Consider the following 20,757-nt stretch of genomic DNA (forward strand, 5'->3'; position numbering starts at 1 on the left):
TTATCAGTCTCAACTTCTTAAGCTGCAGTGAAATTTGTTACAAATGACGTTTCTTATGACAGGAGGAGCAATGACAAATGATGTTAATGAACCTAAAGAAAGACACTTCAGCGTGTCTCTCTGCACGATAAGCACAAATGCTGATCTGGTCATAATCTTATCTTTGAAGATGGATCAACGACTTACTAGGTGCATAAAAAACATTGTTTTGGTTTCAGGCTTATCTGTTTCATGATTGGAAGTTTGTCAAGCTTTGAAGTCATTAGGTTTTCTAATAAACCATGTTCAAACAGTATCATATATACATAGCTGAATGCAGAACTTTGAATCAAAAGCTTGCTGAAACAGATATCACATACAACATGAGCATCCTCGGAAAAATATTCAAAACAGGTTGTAGAAGAAAAAGAATCTTGTCAAGAACAAGCATCGGCAGCAATGTGGCTCATGCAGAAGCAGACTCACTCGCTACCACCACCGGCAGCCGCTGCTCTTTTCCTTGCAAAGTACTCGTCTGCACGAGCAAGATTCTTTGCTACTGATGGTTTTACCCACTTCTTCCGACCAGGTAATGCAGTCAGTGTGCAACCAGCAGCTTCTAACTTCTCTTTAGCCGCTGCCGAAAAGGCACGTGCCTTTACGTTCACCTTGACAGACAAAGCCCCATCTCCAAGGATCTAAAACAACACAGACAAATAGGTGAACTCTTACTGCCAAATACTAGGATGCAAAGCAGTTTATCACCACTACTTACAACTGGAGTCTATTTCTACTTCCACCCATGAAATAAGTGAAAATATTCAGAAACAAGATGAAAGCAACAAAGAGTTCTTGTACCTTTAATGGTAAGCGTCTCTCCCTGCCAGATGGATTGATCAAGCCTTTTGCTTTTAATGATTCTAATGAGACTTCGTCTCCCTCTTCAAACCCAGCGTCTTCTATGTCTTTTAAGTTGACAGGTACAAACTTTGGTAAACCCGCATGCATGCCTAAGAAAATTAGGAAAAAATTGTCATTCATAAAACTCAGTAACAAGAGCTAGTTGCTGTAGATGGTTAGGGATAGGGTTAATTATATATTATTCTCTGTAGTTAGCTATCTTTAGCATCCTGATCCCTACACTTTAAAAAGTTACATTAACATACCTATAGTTGTGAAAGTGAAACATTTAGGTTCATTTACCGTAACACCGTCGGTTTTACCAACGAAAATATGAAAATATATGACAAAAAGATAATTTTAACATTCCGATTGGTGGTGGAGGATGACAGTGCCACTGGGGGCTGTGGGTGGCTGTTGTAGATGAGGAGAGCGATGACGAGAGATGAGGGCCGCTCTGCATTTGCACTGACACAGTTGCCGAGCGACGAAATGGCCGCTCAACATTTGTGTTGGCGGCCCAATCATCGCTCGGCAACTACGTCGATACCAACGCAAATACGGAGTGGCCCGCACCTCTCGTCATCACTCTCCTTATCTACAACAACTACTTATGGCCCCTAACAACGGCATCGTCTGCCACCACCGACATCGTCTGTCACCACCAATTGAAATATTAAAATTATTTTTTTGCTCTTTGTTTTTTTGTTTTCATTGATAAAATTGACGACATTAGGATAAATAAACCTAAATGTTTCACTTTTGTAACTATAAAGATGCTAATATAATTTTTTAAAGTATAGAGATCGAAATACTAAAAGTAACTAACTACATGGGGATAATTTGTAATTAGCCTTGAGGGATACAATGTTGCAAGACACCTAAAGGTGTAGAATAAAAATTCCAGCTAATTGTAATAACACAGTAAGAGTTTGCTGATCACATCTTTTTTTTTTTTGTTCCTTTTCTTTTGGCCTCCAGCGCAGGTTATGATCAAGAACCACGATTTAACACTAGGAAGATCTAGCTTCAGTAACTGTGGTCAGGTGTTGAAAGATCATAAAAAATAGATCTGACGATGATGGTTCCTGAAAAAAAAAAAAATCACAGCCCCATGTTGGATGAAGCAGCAGTCTGCATTGTTAGGTTGGAGAATCTTCCAATGTTTACAGCTCTTATCTCTCATATACCAGTTTATGATGTGGTAATTAATCAGATTAAGAACCAAAGAGCTAGCAAGAAATTATCTTCTAAAATATATAATGATACCTATAAACCAAGAGGTCAAATACCATCTGGAGAAAGGCTCCACAATGACAACAAATTCTAGCAAGCCTCACCAAAACAATTTAACCAAAACTTATAGAAAATTACTACATAGTATCAGCAAGGAATAAACAAATGAACAAGCTTTGGGATGGTATAGTTTTGGCAACTAGGGTAGTGGGTGGAAAGTTTATTAGAGGGAAGACAATACCAAAACTGTTCGAACAGAGCGTGGGTAAAAGCCAAAAAAAGAAAACTCATCTTGGTAAGTTCAAGAAATTTAAACAACTGCACAGTGAAAGAACAAAAGAAAGTGGAATTTGCATGATATTGATCAACTGATAGCAGTAAACTTTTGGATTATCAGCATTTTTGTCCTAAATTGTAAAGTATCATTCTAGTGCAAATGTAATGTTTAATTACTATAAACAGTTGGCACAAGTGGTTGCATATTCCAATTACTATACAAACAGTTCTCCATTTGCAAATTGATTACATTTAGAAGGCATTAGCAGTAGCAACAAGGATAACCAACTCTAAGGTAGGTAGCAGTGCATATTCTAATGTTTGAAGGAAAAGATACAAGGTAAGTAGTCTCTCTATCTTACTAGGGGTATATCAATCAATGTTCATGTTCCAAATTCAAACACAATTCTGGCTCAAGGACACAAGACAGATAACATTTCAGCAAGTTTAGCTTGATCTTCTAAGTTAACAAAGACTACGATTCCACATAACCTCACTCCGTTAACATACCAAAACAGATTATGATGTAATAAAAGGCCATTTTTAGTCAAGACATGTAAGATTTCAGCAAGTTTAGCTTGATCTTCTAAGTTAATACAGACTATAATAAAGTAAAGAGAAAGAGATCCATTTTGGTTTTGGTCAAGACATGTAACATTTCAGCAACTTTAAGTTGGTCTTCTAAGTTAATAAAAAGCTACAATTCCACATGACATCTCCGATTAACATACCAATACAGATAATAAAGTAAAGAAAAGGCATCAATTTTGGTCAACACATGTAAGATTTCAGCAAGTTTAACTTGGTCTTATGAATCAAGGCTAAAATTCCACATGACCTCTCCGATTAACATACCAACACAGATAATGAAGTAAAGAAAAAAGGCATCCATTTTGGAAAAATTAAGATGACGAATAAACTAGCAACGGATTCCCAAAATTGGTTTACCTCCAGCGATCCCGCGAAGCTTGGGGATGCGGCGGTAGAGCGGCATCTGCCCTCCTTCGAAGCCCTTGCGGACGCCGGGCCCGGACCTCGATTTCTGACCCCGCATGCCGAACCCGCAGCTGTTCCCCTGCCCGGCGGCGATTCCCCTACCCTTCCGCTTGTTCTTCCTCTTCGAACCGGGCTGCGGGCCCAGGTTGTTGAGCCGGAAGCGGCCCAAGGGCGCCGAGGCCTCAGGATCGGGAGTGCCGGTGGCGGCACTGCACACAACCATAGCTCGCTGCGGCCCACTTCGGAGAACAAGGCAAGATTTTGACGCAGAGAGAGATGGTAACGAGGGCCACAGAATCTTGATGTTACCCTGTGAAAGGGAAGAAAGAACGCAGATAAGCTGGAAGAGAGAGAGAGAGAGAGAGAGAGAGAGAGAGAGAGAGAGAGAGAGAGAGAGAGAGAGAGAGAGAGAGACCTTGAAGGGAGAAGCAGGCAAGCGGATGTGGGGGGCGGCGGGCGTCGTGGTGGAGAGGCTGAGGAGGGCGGCCATTTGCGCCCGGGTGGAATGGACGACGAGGGCCGAGGAGGGAAGAACGAGCGGATAAAGGGCGTGAAGAGGGAGGGATTTGTACTAAATAGATGCAAGCAGGGGTATAAATGGAAAGTAATGTAAAGTTAGAGCTTGCGCCTCGGCTTGGGCCCATGAACTTATGGGATCTATTAGAGACCACGGTGGATCCGACCCGATAATGTCCCTTCGCCAGGCTTCTGTCGAGCCCAATAACTTGTTCCCGACGAATAGTTGCATGAAATCACAGCCGTCCATCAAATGCTCCACTATGTCACGTGGACGGCACATTCCCGGCACTTTTCCAAACGAGGGCGGCTTCGGCCACCCAATCACAGCCGTCCATCGGATACTGCCCACCGAATGGCCATTGATAGCCGTGCATATCCCTGTAACCAAAGCGAGCTGCCTCGATCAACCGATCCGATCAAGTTTGATCACTGCCGTCCATCAAATGACGCTCGCTATCACGTGTGAAGCCTGTGCAATGCCCGTGCCGAGCCCTGTTGTGAACGAGAGTTTGCCTCGACCACCCGATCTGATCGAGTGGGATCACAGTCGTCAATCGGAGATCACTCATTAGCACGTGAGATTCACGTGCTTCTTGAGTGAAATCACAGCCGTCTATCTGGTACTGTTCGATATCACGTGAGCTGCAGCTGCTCATCGCCGGTTCTGTCCTGGTATTTATTGCGCTTCCACGTTAAACATCGTATATTAATCAAGCGAGAGAGAGGAGGCGGAGAAATCAGATCTGATCCCGCTCACTTCACCGCCACCATTATCAATGGAGTCAAATCAATCCGGTTCCGAGAGAGACAAAGGGAGCAGCTTGCCGTCGTCCATCTCCGTCGTCTGCAGCTTCTGGAGAGGTACTTATTCATCGATCCCCTTATTTCCTTTTCCGGTTTCCTTCTGCCCATCTTTTTGTGTGTGATTTCTTGTGTGAGATCAATTTGTGTAGGCAGCACCGACGTTGCGGTCTAGTTGAGTCTTTTTGCCCTTAAATGTTTTTTTTTTTTATCGCGTAAGGGTTTTTCTCTTTAGTTCTTGATTCCAACTTATTGGACCCGCAAGATGCGATGAGAAATGGTAATTTGCTAGGCTATGAATCTTCTTTCGGTTTACCCTTTCGATTCCCCTCTCCCTATTTCTTGATAGAGGCCGATTTTGTAGGTAGCACGGTCATTGTGGTCCAGTTATGTTTCTTGCCCCTAAATATTTTTCTGTACAAGGGTTCTGTGTTTATTTCTTGATGTCAATCTATCAGATAGGCCAACAAATAAACATACTTCTGCTGAAATATAATAGATGCCCTTCACTTGAATGGGAAATGATGCCCAACAAATAAGCGTCCAATGGATGCTCAACAATCCACGAGAAAGCTAACATCCAATAACATATACTCTTTTCAGATAATTATATTATTAACCACAATTTTGGCAACAAGGAAGGTGTTTGTCATGCCTTAGATGTACCGTCCTAGCACCTAACATACATGTAGCTTGCTGCATCGTTTGATACACTGAATTGATGCTTCATGATGAACCCTGTTCATCATTGTTAAAGTATGGGCATGTTGGAGTCATGTGGGATGTTTTCTTTAGCTTGGTGCATCTTGGTTACAAGTTAGTACTGGTACTGCATGCAAAATAAACAAACTTGAAAAACACTAATCTTTCTTTTGTATTGACAATTAAGATATATAAATTTCTGTAATCCTATATTGTTAATTTGTCTATTGCTGTTGATGTGATGGTCTGTTTATTACAGGTACATTTATCTTTGAAACTAAAAATTTAGGTTTGTATCTGTTTCATGGTTTTGTAACAGAATTTGATCTAGAAAAGGAAAGAAGTGGTCTTGATGAACAAGGGCTAAAAATCGCTGAAAACCAGGAAGTTAGTCAAAAGAACAGGCGGAAGCTTGCAGAGAGTACTCGGGGTATGTTTTATGCCAAACTACCTATTTGCCAGTGCTTAATGTTTCCCTGAATACGCAAGGATATCCTTCTGCAACTACAACCCATGCCAGCAGGGTACTTGTTGTTGGCATATGATGTGCCGGTGTAATGTGAACTAATAAACACCATCAGCATCTAGTGTATCCACGATGGTGGTAAGCAATGAAAAACCTTTTTGATGCATATAAGAGAAAAGGTCTGCTTCGACCTGCGTTGTGCAATATATGTGGTCATAAATCATGATGTTTACTTTTGTTGGCACAAGACATGCCAGCTGGCATGAATTGGCACTATGAGCATGGCTATCCTTGGTTGCGACATCCATCTCAGTCAAAAGTTTTAAGTTGGGAATCGCTAGCTTCTGATGTTTTTCTGTGGCATGGATATAAAGTATGTTCATTTTACCTTTTGCAGATTTTAAGAAAGCATCTAAAGATGAGAAGCTAAGTTTGTTTAACTCCTTACTCAAGAATTATCAAGAAGAAGTCGACAATCTTACAAAGAGAGCAAAATTTGGTGAAAATGCATTTCTTAACATATACCAGAAGCTTTATGAAGCTCCAGATCCTTATCCAGCTCTTGCTTCTTTTGCTGTAAGTTCTGTTCTATTTTACTTGAGGGTATTATTTAATGGTAATTGCAGCTTTTGCACTCCATATTTTTAGAACAGCATCAGTTTCTCACAGTTCATTACCTTTTATAGCACCTTCTGGTGTAAACTTGTGTTGGGATGTTATGTGATATTGTTCGCTTCATGCATCTTTATGTCATCTACAAGCTGAGAAATTGTGATTGTTTTACACCATTCAATTATTCATTGCAGCCTTAATTTTGTTGGCTCTATATCAGGAGCAAGATGAAAAGCTGTCAGAACTTGAGTCTGAAAATCGAAAGATGAAGCTTGAACTTGAAGAATACAGATCTGAAGCTACTCATCTAAGGAATCAGCAAGCTACAATTAGAAGACTTGAGGATCGGAATCGCCAACTAGAACAACAGGTTAGCAGAATGCTAGTTTTGCTTTTTTTTTTTTTTTCTTGTTTATCCCCTTTTTCCTTATTGACATGAGAGACGTGAATTTTGGCTCTTATCTTCATATAAGTTCAGTTTGCAGTTCTTTTCTAGAAATCTTGTTTTTTTCTCCACTTGCAGAACTGGAAAATATTTAGTTTCTTGTTCATAAGCAAGCCAGAGCATTCATGACTGGTGCATATAATCAATTAATTTAAAATTTTGGTAGTTATGTATCTTTTGATTTCTTTGTGTGTAAATCAAAAATGAAATCTTGATTTCTTTTTGTGTAAATCTAAAATGAAATCTTGTGGTCACATTACACATTAAACCATGTGCCTGACATACAGTAATATTCCATTTTTGCTAGTTGAGGCAGTACAATTGCTCAAAGGAACTGTCGATTGTTAGTTACAAATAAGAATCCTTGGAAGGTGTTACTGTGCAAGTATCTCTTGTCATTAATTATAATCTTCAATGTCATGGAATAGTAATCTTAAAATATTGAGCCCTTCAATCTTATATCTATACCTATTGTTTTTGAGGCTGCATTTGTAGTGATTGTGCACTCAATATTGTGAAAAGTGAAATGGTGGCTCCTTATAATCTCTACGTTTGTCCCTTTTTGGAATTATATTTTTGCATGCAAGATGCAAGGAATATATTTGATGTTCCCTCTGCCGAAGTTGTTGTATGCTTAGAATTTGCAGATCCTATCGAACATATCAGAAAGCTCACCTTCTCTTTCTAGTTATTCTGAGGCTGTATCTTGATTATTAAAGATCTGCCAATTTAACTAATTTTACCCGATTTAGGGTTGAAACTTGCTTCAGAATTTAGCTTATCTGGTTTGTGCTTAATAAGCCATAATATCGATAACTGTATTTGGTGACTCAAGGTCATAGGCGACTGACTTGGTAAGTCTCTTAGATATCAACATTCATATAACTTTCTGAGGCAGGCCTTTGGAGAGTTCAAAAAATTAATTAAACTTTGGACTTTGGACACAAACATAGATGAACAACAAAAAACAAATTGTTCGTTTTGGGAGAAATAGCTATTTGCTGTTCAATAAGATAAAGTATTATGATAGACCAACTTATTATAGCAATTAGTTCAATGCTTCCTAGTCCTTATTCTTTTATCAAGGAAAAATAAGTGCATACTCCTTGCAACTTTTTCGTCATAAATGAGCTCAAGTATCTGAGTGAGTATTCTTAGAATAATCCATCACAGCAGAATAGGAGAATTCTTTGTCAATGATTTATCTACAGAAGAATAAAAGTAGAGTTATGTTGCCTTCTTCCAAATGTTATGGTTAGACAAGCAGAGTTGATTAGGATTAGCTGTTGATGATCGCTAGAGGAAGAGCTAATAGTATTTCATATAAAACAACAACAAAAGTTTGAATGCTTTTATTTAACTAGAAAATTTACCTTTGTAGAGCCCATCGGAAAGAAAGATCCATATAGCCGACCCCAAATAGCTGGGATATCATGGCTTTTTGTTGTTGTTGGGTTTCCTTCCTTGCTATATATGATAATATGGATGGAGCAGAACAGAATTTCAGATAGAAAGAAAACCAACCTTACGAGGTGATTGAAGAGTTTGGTTCTTTCAAACTTCTGACAAGTTCTTGTGTTTAGCATGGAGTATCACACAGAATGTTGTAACCAAACTGAGGTGAACTGCATATAAACACTCCTCCAACCCTTTCTCATGGAGTTCATTTTAATGGATGAAGCAAACGAGCTGTTTTTCAACTTCAAATAGAAGAAACAAAACATAAAACTAACTTTTTGGTGATGTTGCTATTGAAAAAAAAATTATTCTGAAATGAATTAGAAATCCTGAATAGTTAAAAGGTATGGATACTTTTTGAGTGGTATCTGAAGTCAGGTGACTAGTATTAGCATGGACCATTGGATTGGCCTACTATCTGGGTGAACATCATCCAAGGCTGACCTGATTCGGCCAATTTCTTGGTCTAAAGGCCAACTACTATGGTTTCAGTCTGTATCCCTCAACCTGTGAACCTTGTTTATTGGTTCACAGACAAGAATATCCAGCTGTTGTGTCATACCCATGGAACTTATATGCTTGCTTTTCAATGAAATAAAATGCCTTCTGTTTTAGGCTAGAATATGTTGCCTTTTTAACAATGCTTTATCCAAGTCCATAGTCCTTCTGAAGCACAAACTAACAATTTATGTATTTGATTGGAAAAAAAATTCAATGAATTTTAGATGGAAGAAAAAGTTAGAGAGATTGTCGAAATCAAACAACGTAGCCTTGCAGAAGAAAACCAGAAAACTCTGGAAGTCCTCAAAGAAAGGTACTTTGCTCAAAAAGCTGAAAAATTATCAGGATAATTCTTTGAGATTTGAAACAGCAGAGTTTCAAGGCTTACATACATTGATAACAAACATTAACTTAATGTGACTAATGTTAATTGTTGCATGTTTCATTATCCTATTTTGGTGGCAGGGAACTTTTGTTGCAAGATCAATTACGGCAAGCCAAGGAAAGTGTGGTCAATATGCAGAAATTGCATGAGATTGCCCAAAGCCAGTTGTTTGAACTTCGTACTCAATCAGGTAATGTGCTTATGATGTTTCAGTTTTTTATTATTTTTTCCTTGGTGAACTTTTCAGCCACTATAGTGATTAGTGACTATACAAATAGATGTATGATCATTTATAAGAACCCAGTAGTCTTATCAAACTCAGTTTTCGAGTTCAGAGGAAGAAAGAGCTGCAAAGGAATCTGAGGTAAATCTCCTAATGGATGAAGTTGAACGGGCTCAAACACGGCTAGTTAGTCTGGAGAGAGAAAAGGTTAACATTTGATCCTTATCTCGGTTCCGTTTGTATGCTATGTTATGAAAAAGATGTGCATTTGGCAATTGACTATGTAATTTCACACTTGATCATGAATTATTGCATAAGTAGCAAAGGTGTTGTTTGTTTCATTTTTTGTGCTTTTGGAAATTTTTTTAGTTGGTCATGCCATCCTACCTGTCTTGTTTCTGTAGCTTGGGCAATATGTACTTACAAAAAGTGGAAACTTGCATAACCTATTATGCAAAACAAAGATCATCTTCTTCTGGTGAGACTGTGATTTAACCTAAAAGAATGGCCCAGTGCATGAGGTGCATGAGTTTCTCACCAATGTATGCAGCCTTAGAAACTTTTTGAGTCTTGAGTTAGGGCCACTTAGATTTCAAAGGAGCAACTCCATGTCGTCAATGCTCACCCTTGAGCAATATAATTCTCTAGCCTTATAAAACCAATTAATGGTTGGATTGAAGATTGTGGAAGATATGGTTTGTTGTCCCTAAAACACATTCCTGTTTAGGCAAATGACAATTCATTTTTAGTGTTGCTGATATTATAGTTTCTTTTTGTTGGACACTGAAGAGGTGCTAGTTTTCTGTCTTAACAAAAATAGTATGTCATGCTAGAAAGGTGACTGGATGCTACTGCCACCATGTGACAAAACAGCAATCCTTGTATCAGAAACTACTATACCATCCATGTTATGTATGCAAGTTAATTTTTCACTGTTAGAAACTAGATCAAGATAATTTGAAATTCATGTTTTGAATGGTTCAAAATATATTCTTCTTGACCTGTTCATCATGTTTGTGAATCAACATGAAATTTAGAAATTGCTAAGTCATGTTCACATCAATTTGAGTTTTATGTCATCTTAGAATTTAGTGGAAAATTAACTAATGATTCTCATGACATAGTTGTGTTATCCTATATTTAGCAAGACCATGTTGAAAAATATATTTCTCTATATATCTAATACTAAATCATATTGAAAATTTTACAAGATTTCAGTTCATTTATGATGAATGTCTATGTATTTTTGTTTGAATGAACAAATTGCTCTAATATCCAATGAATTTGTCCTTATAGAATCTCTGTCAGAACGTTGTGAATGTACCTAGTTTGGAGTTGGCTCTTGATTTCACACTTGTTTCTTTTCTTTTTTGGGGTTTGAATATTAAGACCTTTCATTTTGGAGGGCATGTTGTTAACATTCTTCTATTAGTTTATTGTCTTTCTCCTGCTAAGTTACATGTGATTGTTATTTACATTTATCTTTGTCTGCAGGGCCTTCTGCGTTCTCAGGTGCAGTCAACTGACGAAGAAAATGGAGATAAGAAAAGGTCTGATTTCTGAACTTTATTCTCCCATTTACTGGTAATGCTACTTGACTGTGTTGTCTAAGTATCCGAGTATTCTGTTGGATTATGACATAATATTGGACTTCGATGGTGCTTCGTCGATATTGGACATGGATTAGTATTGCCATATAGTTTCGTTTAATGCCTTCCCCTTCCATCCTTTTGAGACTGTATTAAGACTTCTTGTAACTTATATCACGCTGCCTGATAATGATTATGATTCCTGGGGAATGATTACATTAAGACCAGGTGCAATCCAACATATATATGTGTTGGACACCCAGGAGTTGTCAACATATACACTGGCATAGCTAACGAGATTAGATGAGGCTCATTTGACATATGTGAATCTGAAGTCCAAGAAATATATTAGCATCACACCTTTTTCCAAGGTTTTCAATTTTGGGTACCAGACCTATCCCGATCCATGATTGGACTGATATTTGTCCCGTCCAGTCGAGCATACTGACACACAATATGCCGGGACATATCATGGTATGGTACAGAGAAAGGGGGAGGAGGAGATGGAGAGGAGGAAGAAGAATAGGAGTAGGAAGCGGAGAAGAGGAGGTGGCACGGGAGGAGAGGAAGGGAGGAGGCGATGGAGAAGAAGATGACGAGATGGCAGTGACAATGGAGAGGAGCGGAGGCAGTAGAGAAAAAGAGGAGATGATGGTGGCAAAGGAGGAAGAGGAGGAGATTACCAAGGGTTGGGGAGGCAGATGCTGGACTGAAGGCAGGTCAATAGCATGGGAGAGAATGCACAGGTTAGGATTCGGTATTAAGGTTTTAAGTTTTTTTCTTCTTTTTTAGGATTTTAAAATAAAAAGGGCTAGTTTTAATCCCTTTATTGCATATGAATCGCCCGAAGTTAGGACAATTGTAGATGCCGGCCCAAGCCCAGACTTGTAGATACCCAACACGTAGTGAATCTGATGAAACTGGATTCCTTGCCTCTTCCTATGTAATCGGTGCTGATAAGCTTTCAGAAGCCATGAAAAGATCTCACTGAATTTCTAATTATCTCTGTAAATTAATGATGCTAGGTCTTCTCAGCTAGTTGGTTAATCCCTCGACACAAGTTCAGCATTTTTGTGGTTCAAGTGAATATTTTGATAAATTGGATGCTTTGCTGTGACAGTGCCTGTGATGCATGTCTCCATGCTAGCACCTAAAATTTTATAGAAAAAGTTGGAAACTTGATGCTATTTATTTCTTTTGTTCTTTGGATTTATGAGACAATAATGAAATTGAATTTAATCCTTATATTACTTGATGCTATTTCATGGAGACTTGGTTTTAGCTTTTTTAACCTTCTTGCAATCATGACAAGTTGACCTTTTATTTTTATATTTTATTCTTAAATTTTGTGAAACATTTATATATCAGTTTCTTTGACTCACTAGACATATTACGATGTTGGTAGGAGCTTCATATGCTTGGCCATAATTTTTTTTCCACATGCAAATGTTTTCTTAATTAGATGTTGGAACTCTTTGTTACTTAGCGAACAAGCATCATCCAGAGTGTAAGTTCTACAACTAGTATATGTTAATATTCTCATTTTTTACACACCACATGTTTCATTGTTCACAACATTTGCTTATAGAACTAGGTAGTCGGCAACAAGTATATTGTGTGCCTGTAGTTTATTCTTGAGTTGTTTTTCTTCTTCTAGGTAAAAAAAGGTACTTTTTATTTGGCTTTTTCTTGATCTTATAGAGTACTTGCTTGCAGTGATCTAGAGGTGAGCAGTATATTGGAAAGTTCCTTGAATGTAAAGGAGAAGATAATCTCTGAGTTGAATATGGAACTTCATAATATGGAAACCACGTTATCAAATGAGAGGGAGCAACACTTGAATGAGATTAAAAAGTTGAATGCACTACTCAATGAGAAGGTTATAATTCTGTACTTTTGTCTCGACTTTTTAAGCCTATAATTTGTATAACATGAAGTACTAATTTGTAATACATGTACATGCTGAAGATTATCATTCATGTATCATAGTCTGACAGAACATAGACAAAATTCATTGACTAAATCCCAATTCATTGATTTGAACTTGCAGTGGGTCAGTGACTTGGACTTGCATGTCCTTTTAGCTGATGCACATTCTTTGTTAAGAATTCATTGACTAAATCCTAAAAAGTTCTTATTAAATTGTAATAACCTGCAGTGTTAAGTCTTTCTTCTTTATTATTTGCAGGATACTGCTCTTGTGGAAATGAGAAAAGAACTTCAAGAAAGGCCAACTGCAAAATTAGTTGACGATCTCCATAAAAAAGTCAAAATTTTGCAGGTTTTTAACTGCAAGTTGATCTTTTCCCTAGAATTCTTATGTTTCTAATTGATATACCTTGTGGAAGGACATACTGTCATGTATTTCACCATATTGTTTCAGCATATATTTTTAATGTTGATGCTTAAACAGTGTTCAGTTCTATATAAGCTAGTAACAAAAACGTATCATATTTTTGGGAATCTTAAGTTGCATTTAATCTTGGAAAATTGTTATAGTCTAGTTTAAGGAAAAGAAGGTAGATTTTATGAATTAGGATTCTTGTGCTTTGTTGTTGTGTTTACTATAAGTAATACTTACAGGTCCTCCTTATTCACAATTTATGATGTTAGCTAACAATATGTTTGTAGTAGGACCTTATCAATATTTTTTTGTGATATGAAGTTGACAGAAAGCATTACATTAAAGCTTTCCTTAATTTTTAAGAAGCCCTTAATAGATACAGTTAATGAAGGAAATTCTTGGTTGATGCCAAATAGTTGGAACTTGGAAGAAGTTATGATGGTTAGGACCTAGGACATGGTCACTTCATGTATCTGCATGTAGAATGATTATTTGAGTGATATTTTACATCAGATTCTATATGTAAATCATGATCATTATTTCAGTCCTTGATTGACAAAAACTAAGCCAAGATTTTTAGTTTATTTTAACCACCTATAAATAACACTACTAGTGGTTCTGGTCATATTACAAAGATTAGTTGGTTGGTCAGTAACTTATTTAAATAGGTATTTCTTATGCAAAATCTTTGCTCTAATATAAAGTGTGACATGTTCCTTTTCCTGTTCTCAAATTTCATCTATTTCATTATTGGTGTTTTATTTATAATTAGCTCAATGTCAAGTCATGCTCAAAATATACCTATTTCCAGTTACTTGTTTCTAGTACTAAGCTAGGTATCCATTTTCCTTTTGCTCTTCTTCTGTTGCATTTCAGTGGTGCAATTTTTGTTTGGCTTATATGTGGTATATCAACTGTTGATCTCCACTTTTCCTTTCTTAAGGCTGTTGGTTACAACTCCATTGAGGCTGAAGATTGGGAACTCGCTACCAGTGGTGAAGAAATGAGCAAGCTGGAGTCTCTTTTACTTGACAAAAATCGAAAAATGGAGCATGAATTAACACAACTAAAGGTCTGAACCAGCATTGGTATTTGAATTTCCTACAGTGTGGTTTTACAGTATTTTATAAGTCAAAATACAAAGTCACAATAGAATTTGATTAGAGCTCCTTGTTAGTTTCTTTTGTCATACACTTGCACAATCTTTTACAGAAAATAGAAATCACCATCATGTCATTGTGTTTTCTGCTATAAATAATGATTATCTCCTATAAAAAATTTTGCCTTGTTTTTAAGGTTAAAATTTCAGAGAAAGCTAGTCTACTGGAAGCTGCTGAAGGTAAGATTTCAGAACTAACTGCAAAGGTGGATGAACAACAAAAGCTGATTGCAAAACTGGAAGATGACATTCTTAAGGTATTTATCTATGAATTTCATGAAGGAATGAGTTGTGACTCCCTTACACTATTCTTGTTTCTATACCTTGTAAGAACTTTTTGTTACAAATCCGTATTTTCTATAGGTTGTTTAAGTATTGAACTTAAATATAATTCCTGTGATAATGCAGCCTGGTTTGTAGCTAGATAGCTATTGTTCTTGAAACATTCTTTCAGTAAGTTATGATGACTTAATTTCTATTAGAAATTTTTATTGGACCCAAAATATTCTTGCATTTAGTAAGTTACTATGGCCTAGATTCTAGCTAAAACATTGCTATTGGATCCAAAACATTCTATCACTTATCATGATATTCTTTTCCTTTGTAATATTTGTCACAGGGCTATAATTCCACTGAACGGAAAGGTTCACTTCTGAATGATTGGGATCTTCAGGAAATAGGCTCAAGTGAAGTATCTGAGGTGCTTGTCATCATTTGTTTAAATAAGATTTACTTCACTTCATTAATGCTTTCCTGTGCTGTGTAGAGGTTTTCTTTCTCATTTGGAAATAATTTTTTCAGCTTATTCAAAATCCATTTTGCATTGCATAGATATTTAGTCTTTTATTTCAATGAGTAATAATAAGATGTTAAAACCCAAATATGATATTTTCTGATTTTCCTCATTTGTGAGGGATTGCCTTTTAATGCATAAAGAATTAAAATTTAGAGATCCTTTCATTCTTTAATTGTTTAGGAATCAATGAAGATGTGTGGCCACTTGTTTCAGAATGGTATGCCTGTTTGGCAACTTGTTTCAAACTGTATGTCACTTCTTTGCAATTTTTCATGTTAGGTTGAATCTCTTTTTCATTTCCTGTTGCTTTTAAATTTATTTTACTGATGCTTATTTTCTGGGGAAGTTATAAAAGTAACGCTTCCTGGGGAGTTGTTTGCCTTGCCCACCATGAGAGAGCCCCTTTTATGTTCAAAAAGGAAAAAAGGATCAATCTTTTGAAAATGTATTAGATGATACTCTTGTTTGAGTTTTCAATTCAAAGTCCATTTAACTTTGTCTTCAAACTGACTGTTTTACTGTTTTATATTTTTACAATTCAGACGTTTATATGCAGATGGAATACAAGTTTGCTTTGTTTCTTATGTCTTCCAAGATTTAAGCAAATTAAACTGAAGAAGTAAAATGCTGAAAGTCATGTGAAGTGTTCTCTTTCTATTTATTGCCACTATTTGGCCTGTCAGTTATTCTACTAAATACAGATTTTGAGACAACTTTTGAGATTTAAAAATAATATGTTTATTATGTTTCGGAGTTTAGCCATTTCCCATCTTTTTCTTGCTGTTTGTAAGGGCCTCTGCTGGCTTCAACTTGAAGTCACTTGTTGGCCTTTGAGCTGAGATCTAGAAAGGCCTAACTTTTTTACTACTCGAGTACATAAGCTAATTAATTGAACTGAGTGAACTCAAGACCCAAGGTTCAAAAAGCATATTGGAGTGGTAATGTACCAACCAGTAATTATTGGTCTTACCAAAAATTGGCACCTGGACCAAGTAATTTCACCAGGTCCAGTTTGAGACTTTTTTTAAAATTTTAAATTTTTTTTATCTATATAGCTGTCAATTCTCAGCAGTCCTCCTGCTGTCCTCTCCTGCGCTCCTCTTGTTCTCCTACTACTCCTCCTTGCATCTTCTCTCTCTTTCTGTTTGGTCCATGCCAATTGGTTTTTTTCAAGTTGTTAAGATTTATACTTTTATTACAACGCATGTCCATTTAATTTTACCTTATTAAGATATTAAATCATAAGGAAATTTTATTTAGGTTGACTGGATCACTCCCGAAAATCTCTTGCATGCTTGATGTGGTGGGATCACACCCACACATCAGGCCTGTGATCTGAATCACTCCAGAAACTTCTCCAATCCATGTTACCAACCCCAAATAATTAAGATCATTGACCCCTTTATGTTGTTGTAGATATAATAAATAAGCTTACCTATCTGGTTGTACTGACAAGTGACAAGTTATGTTTTGCAAATTTTTCTTATCTGAGATGAGTGCCATTTTACTACCTCACTAAATTGTTGTCTTGAAATCATGCTTATGCACTCCCTTGTATACACGTTTGTATTTTGAATTTATTCTTCATACCATATTTCATCTCAGGGTGCAGATCATAGGCTTATCGCTTCAGATCAAGACCAAAGTTCAATGCTAAAGGTCATATGCAATCAGCGTGATCGTTTCCGAACACGCTTACGAGAAGCAGAAGAGGTATGCAATTTTACCACAGATAAGTTAAAGCTCTGTACTTTATTTTTTGAACTTTTTCTTATATATTCCTGTCATATATATCAGCAAGTGAGGCAACTGAAGGAGAAGATTGGGATGCTAACTGTAGAACTGGAAAATACAAAAGCTGATAATGTAAAACTTTATGGAAAGATTCGTTATGTCCAAGATTACAGTCTTGAAAAGCTTTCTTCCAGAGGGCCTAAGAAGGTTCTGGTTACATTTTCCTGAGCCCTTTTCTTTTTTTTTTTAACGTTTGGCAGCCTAGCAGTAACCTTGCCATTCTTTTTTACTTATTTTAGTATGCAGAAGATGTTGAAAGTGGTTTTTCTTCTGAGGTTGAGTCCAAGTACAAGAAGATGTATGAGGATGATATAAATCCTTTTGCTGCTTTCTCGAAGAAGGTAAATTGTTCTGTCTTACAAGTTTCTCTATCTCTCTGTTTCTCTGCTTTTTGGTTGCAAACACCTGAGATAGATCATAGAAAGCAAAGTAATTTAATTAAATTCTGTTCCATCTTATGTTACCAATTATCATGAATTAATTAAATGTTCTCAATGTCCTATTTTGTGCAATTGAATCTTTTTCTTTGGATGATATCTTCCTTACCAAAGTAGAGCGGTGAACTGATGGTTCGGTTATTCTCTCCCAGGATGAATTCCGAGTGGTAACATGCAATAGTCTCAAGGTTTTATATTTCATTGCAACCCTTGAAGAACTCTAAAACTGGTTTCAGAAAATTTATATATCCTAGAATAGATATGTATTTACTAAGGCCTTTCTTTAATATTCACTCTATTGCTACTGACACTAACCAAGCAGAATTATATTCCTAAATATCCTTGTTCACTTCGTTATTTCCTTAGTATGACCTCTCCTTAATGTTTTCTATTTTGGTATATCAGAGAATGAGAAGTATATTAATTCTTTTAATTGAAATATGTATCATATGTTATTATTGCATTTACAAATTTCACAAAGGGATGTAAAATCAATATTACAGTGGAAGTTCATGTGGAACTAGGAAACTGCTTTATTTTCTTGTATATTTTGTTATTTTCATTGCTTGGAAGTTGGAATGAATTGTCTTGGGTATTCTGAATGTCCTTTTCACAAATCAGGAAAGGGATCAACGATACAAGGAGCTTGGAATAAGAGATAAAATTACACTTAGTAGTGGGCGTTTTCTGCTTGGCAACAAGTATGCTTCCACTTTCTTTTCTAATTTAAATTATCTTCAAAATCTGCTATGTTTGGTATGCTATTTGGTGCACTTATCCTTAGCTCTCTTTCACTGTTAACCATTAATTTTAGTTGAGAATATTATGATGATTTATGTTGCATCCAGTGGTTGATAGTTCTTGTATATTTATATTCTATTACTTTCTAGATTTTGATTGTCAAACATCTGAGAGATATGTGCAACAAGAATGGATGAAAATGAAAAGAAAGATGAGTACAGTTGGCCATGGGTTGAGCTGAAACCAAATTGAACTACCTGAACTCGACTGCGTTGTATTCCAATGATCAATATGAAGATCCAACTTTAACTCAATCCAACTTTTGATAGCCACAAGATCTGTATATTCGACTACTTAGGTCCTAACAAATGATTAATCTTGTTGATCAGCTGGAAGTTCCAAAAGAACTTCTTGTAAGAACAGAAGATGAGTTAAATCAGACCATTGCACAGCCAAATATACTGCTCAGAAATGAGTATGATGGTATTTGCTGTCATATTCTAAAGTTTCTTAGTCCAGTTCCACTTATCATACATTTCCTTGGCATTCCAATCATCATTCCGCTCTGAAGTTGATACACTCAATGGTATTACCAACAAAAGAAATACCAAAATTCTATAGAAGAATAAACATATCCATGATTGGGAGTGATGCATGCTAACAGGTCTACCACTTGCTTTGTATTCCCTTCTGGTGATATTTTTAGATTTGGCTCATAATTCGAGCTTTATACATTATTTAAACTGAATAAATTCCTGCCTCCATTCTTGGTGGCAGATGTTCATGTACTTCTTTGTCTTTTCATTCATAATTGAGATTGATCTAAAACAAAATACGGATCTGCATTCACAGATATGCCCGAACATTTGTCTTCTTTTACTCCATCGGTTTGCATCTCCTTGTGTTCACATGCTTATACAGAATGTCAGCATTAAGCTATCAAAGGTAATGCAACTTATGTCGAACTTTTTCTTTAAACTATCTCTGCTGTATCTCTTCAAGTTTAGTGTTCTTAATCATCAATCTTGTGAGCAGCACTACACCTGGCCATAACGAAGCCATCCTGGATGCTGGGAACCTCACTCTATCTCATGCATTTTAATGCATATAGTGTAGTGGTTAATCAGTGGAAGTTCGGGTCTGTAGGCAACAACAACAACATCCCCTACACTGAGCCAGAATTCGTGACCAAAGCTGCCTTCTTGGATATGATGGGGAGATCATTGTACATAAAATGAGTCCGCGCCGATCCAGTTTTTATAATCAATGAGCCTGCTTGTTGTTTTTCTTGATTGTTGAAAAGCAGAGATATTACGATGGCATACAAAGAAAAAAAGGAACTGTTTGATTTTTCTTTAGTATACACATGAAAATTTAAGCTACGACATCATTTGCTGTAGATGCTATTCGGGTGTTTCCTTAATGCTGCTTGCAAATAGCTCAAGGCTAGTGTTGCTGTGATGAGATGATTTAGAGAAAAAGAAAACTTTCAAACCAAATCTGAGTCCAACAAGTTTGCCCAAGAATTGTTGCTCATACTGTATTTGTTCATCTAAAATAGAATGGGATCATTTCACTCTCTTTCAGTCTTGGAATAAATCCTAATTGCTGGCGCGTTTGATTTGCTTCGGTTGTTGGAATCAACTCAATGGTTATTACTTTGTCACTAGGAATTCAGTCGAGTCCAAGTGCCTATTGGGATATGTACAGTATCTTCTTTGAGATTAAAAGATCCCCGTTGGACATATCATATTCACATTAGCAAAGCGTGCAAGGAGAATATTGTTTCAGCTATGCCATTGATTTCTTCTCTGGCATGTGTTCATTCTGAAGGAGACTTGAGCTTTTACTTAACTTGTGACGAACCACTTTCAAAAAAAAAAAAAAAAGACATTTATGGTGAATCATCTTTTTGGTTCTTATACACAACGTATTCTTATGCTTGTTATGATCGATAATACCATATGATAGGGGTAAAAACAGATTTGACGTAATACCCCACGACGTCAGCCACCCCTGGACGGCACACTGTCCCAGGGAGCGAGCATTAAACACCAACATAATGGGCACCCACGCCCATCGTACCCAGGCGACCTCGTCATCTGACCCCGCACGACCGGCCGAGGCAGGGGAAGGCGTCGAGTGAAGCTCGCCATACCCCGCGGCAGCTCGGCCTTCCACGCAACGCCCTTGACGACGACGGACGCCATCAGAGGTACGACCTTGCTCCGGCAGGAGGGTACATCAGGTAACATCAAACTCACCTATAAATACTCCCGGGGCTCCAAACGAAGAGGGGGGCACCATTTTCACCCAAAACTCCACTCTCAATCACTGACTGGATCGTCGGAGGGGTCGGGCCGAGCCGCCGACCCGACCTGTGTGCAGGTACTCGACC

At 37.1% G+C, this 20,757-nt stretch overlaps 2 protein-coding genes across 2 annotated transcripts; one reads left to right on the top strand and one right to left on the bottom strand.

Annotated features, from left to right (window-relative positions):
* Positions 1–235: 235 nt before the first annotated feature.
* Positions 236–3,959, bottom strand: LOC103990752 (large ribosomal subunit protein uL15c). Its single transcript, XM_009410008.3, has 4 exons — positions 3,803–3,959; positions 3,340–3,697; positions 838–989; positions 236–677 (listed from the first exon to the last, which is right to left on the bottom strand). The coding sequence occupies exons 1-4, from the start codon at positions 3,875–3,877 to the stop codon at positions 462–464; spliced, it is 801 nt and encodes a 266-aa protein (XP_009408283.2). The 5' UTR covers positions 3,878–3,959; the 3' UTR covers positions 236–461.
* Positions 3,960–4,625: 666 nt separating this feature from the next.
* LOC135598827 (protein CASP-like) lies at positions 4,626–19,803 on the top strand. The gene is made up of 19 exons (XM_065093192.1): positions 4,626–4,767; positions 5,729–5,839; positions 6,273–6,451; positions 6,708–6,857; positions 9,116–9,204; positions 9,357–9,466; positions 9,612–9,706; positions 10,994–11,049; positions 12,805–12,967; positions 13,277–13,369; positions 14,376–14,504; positions 14,729–14,848; positions 15,211–15,291; positions 16,993–17,100; positions 17,185–17,328; positions 17,421–17,522; positions 18,240–18,319; positions 19,212–19,304; positions 19,395–19,803. The coding sequence occupies exons 1-19, from the start codon at positions 4,683–4,685 to the stop codon at positions 19,459–19,461; spliced, it is 2,055 nt and encodes a 684-aa protein (XP_064949264.1). The 5' UTR covers positions 4,626–4,682; the 3' UTR covers positions 19,462–19,803.
* Positions 19,804–20,757: the final 954 nt, after the last annotated feature.

Source organism: Musa acuminata, chromosome BXJ2-1, assembly GCF_036884655.1.
Source record: "Musa acuminata AAA Group cultivar baxijiao chromosome BXJ2-1, Cavendish_Baxijiao_AAA, whole genome shotgun sequence".
NCBI lineage: Eukaryota > Viridiplantae > Streptophyta > Magnoliopsida > Zingiberales > Musaceae > Musa > Musa acuminata.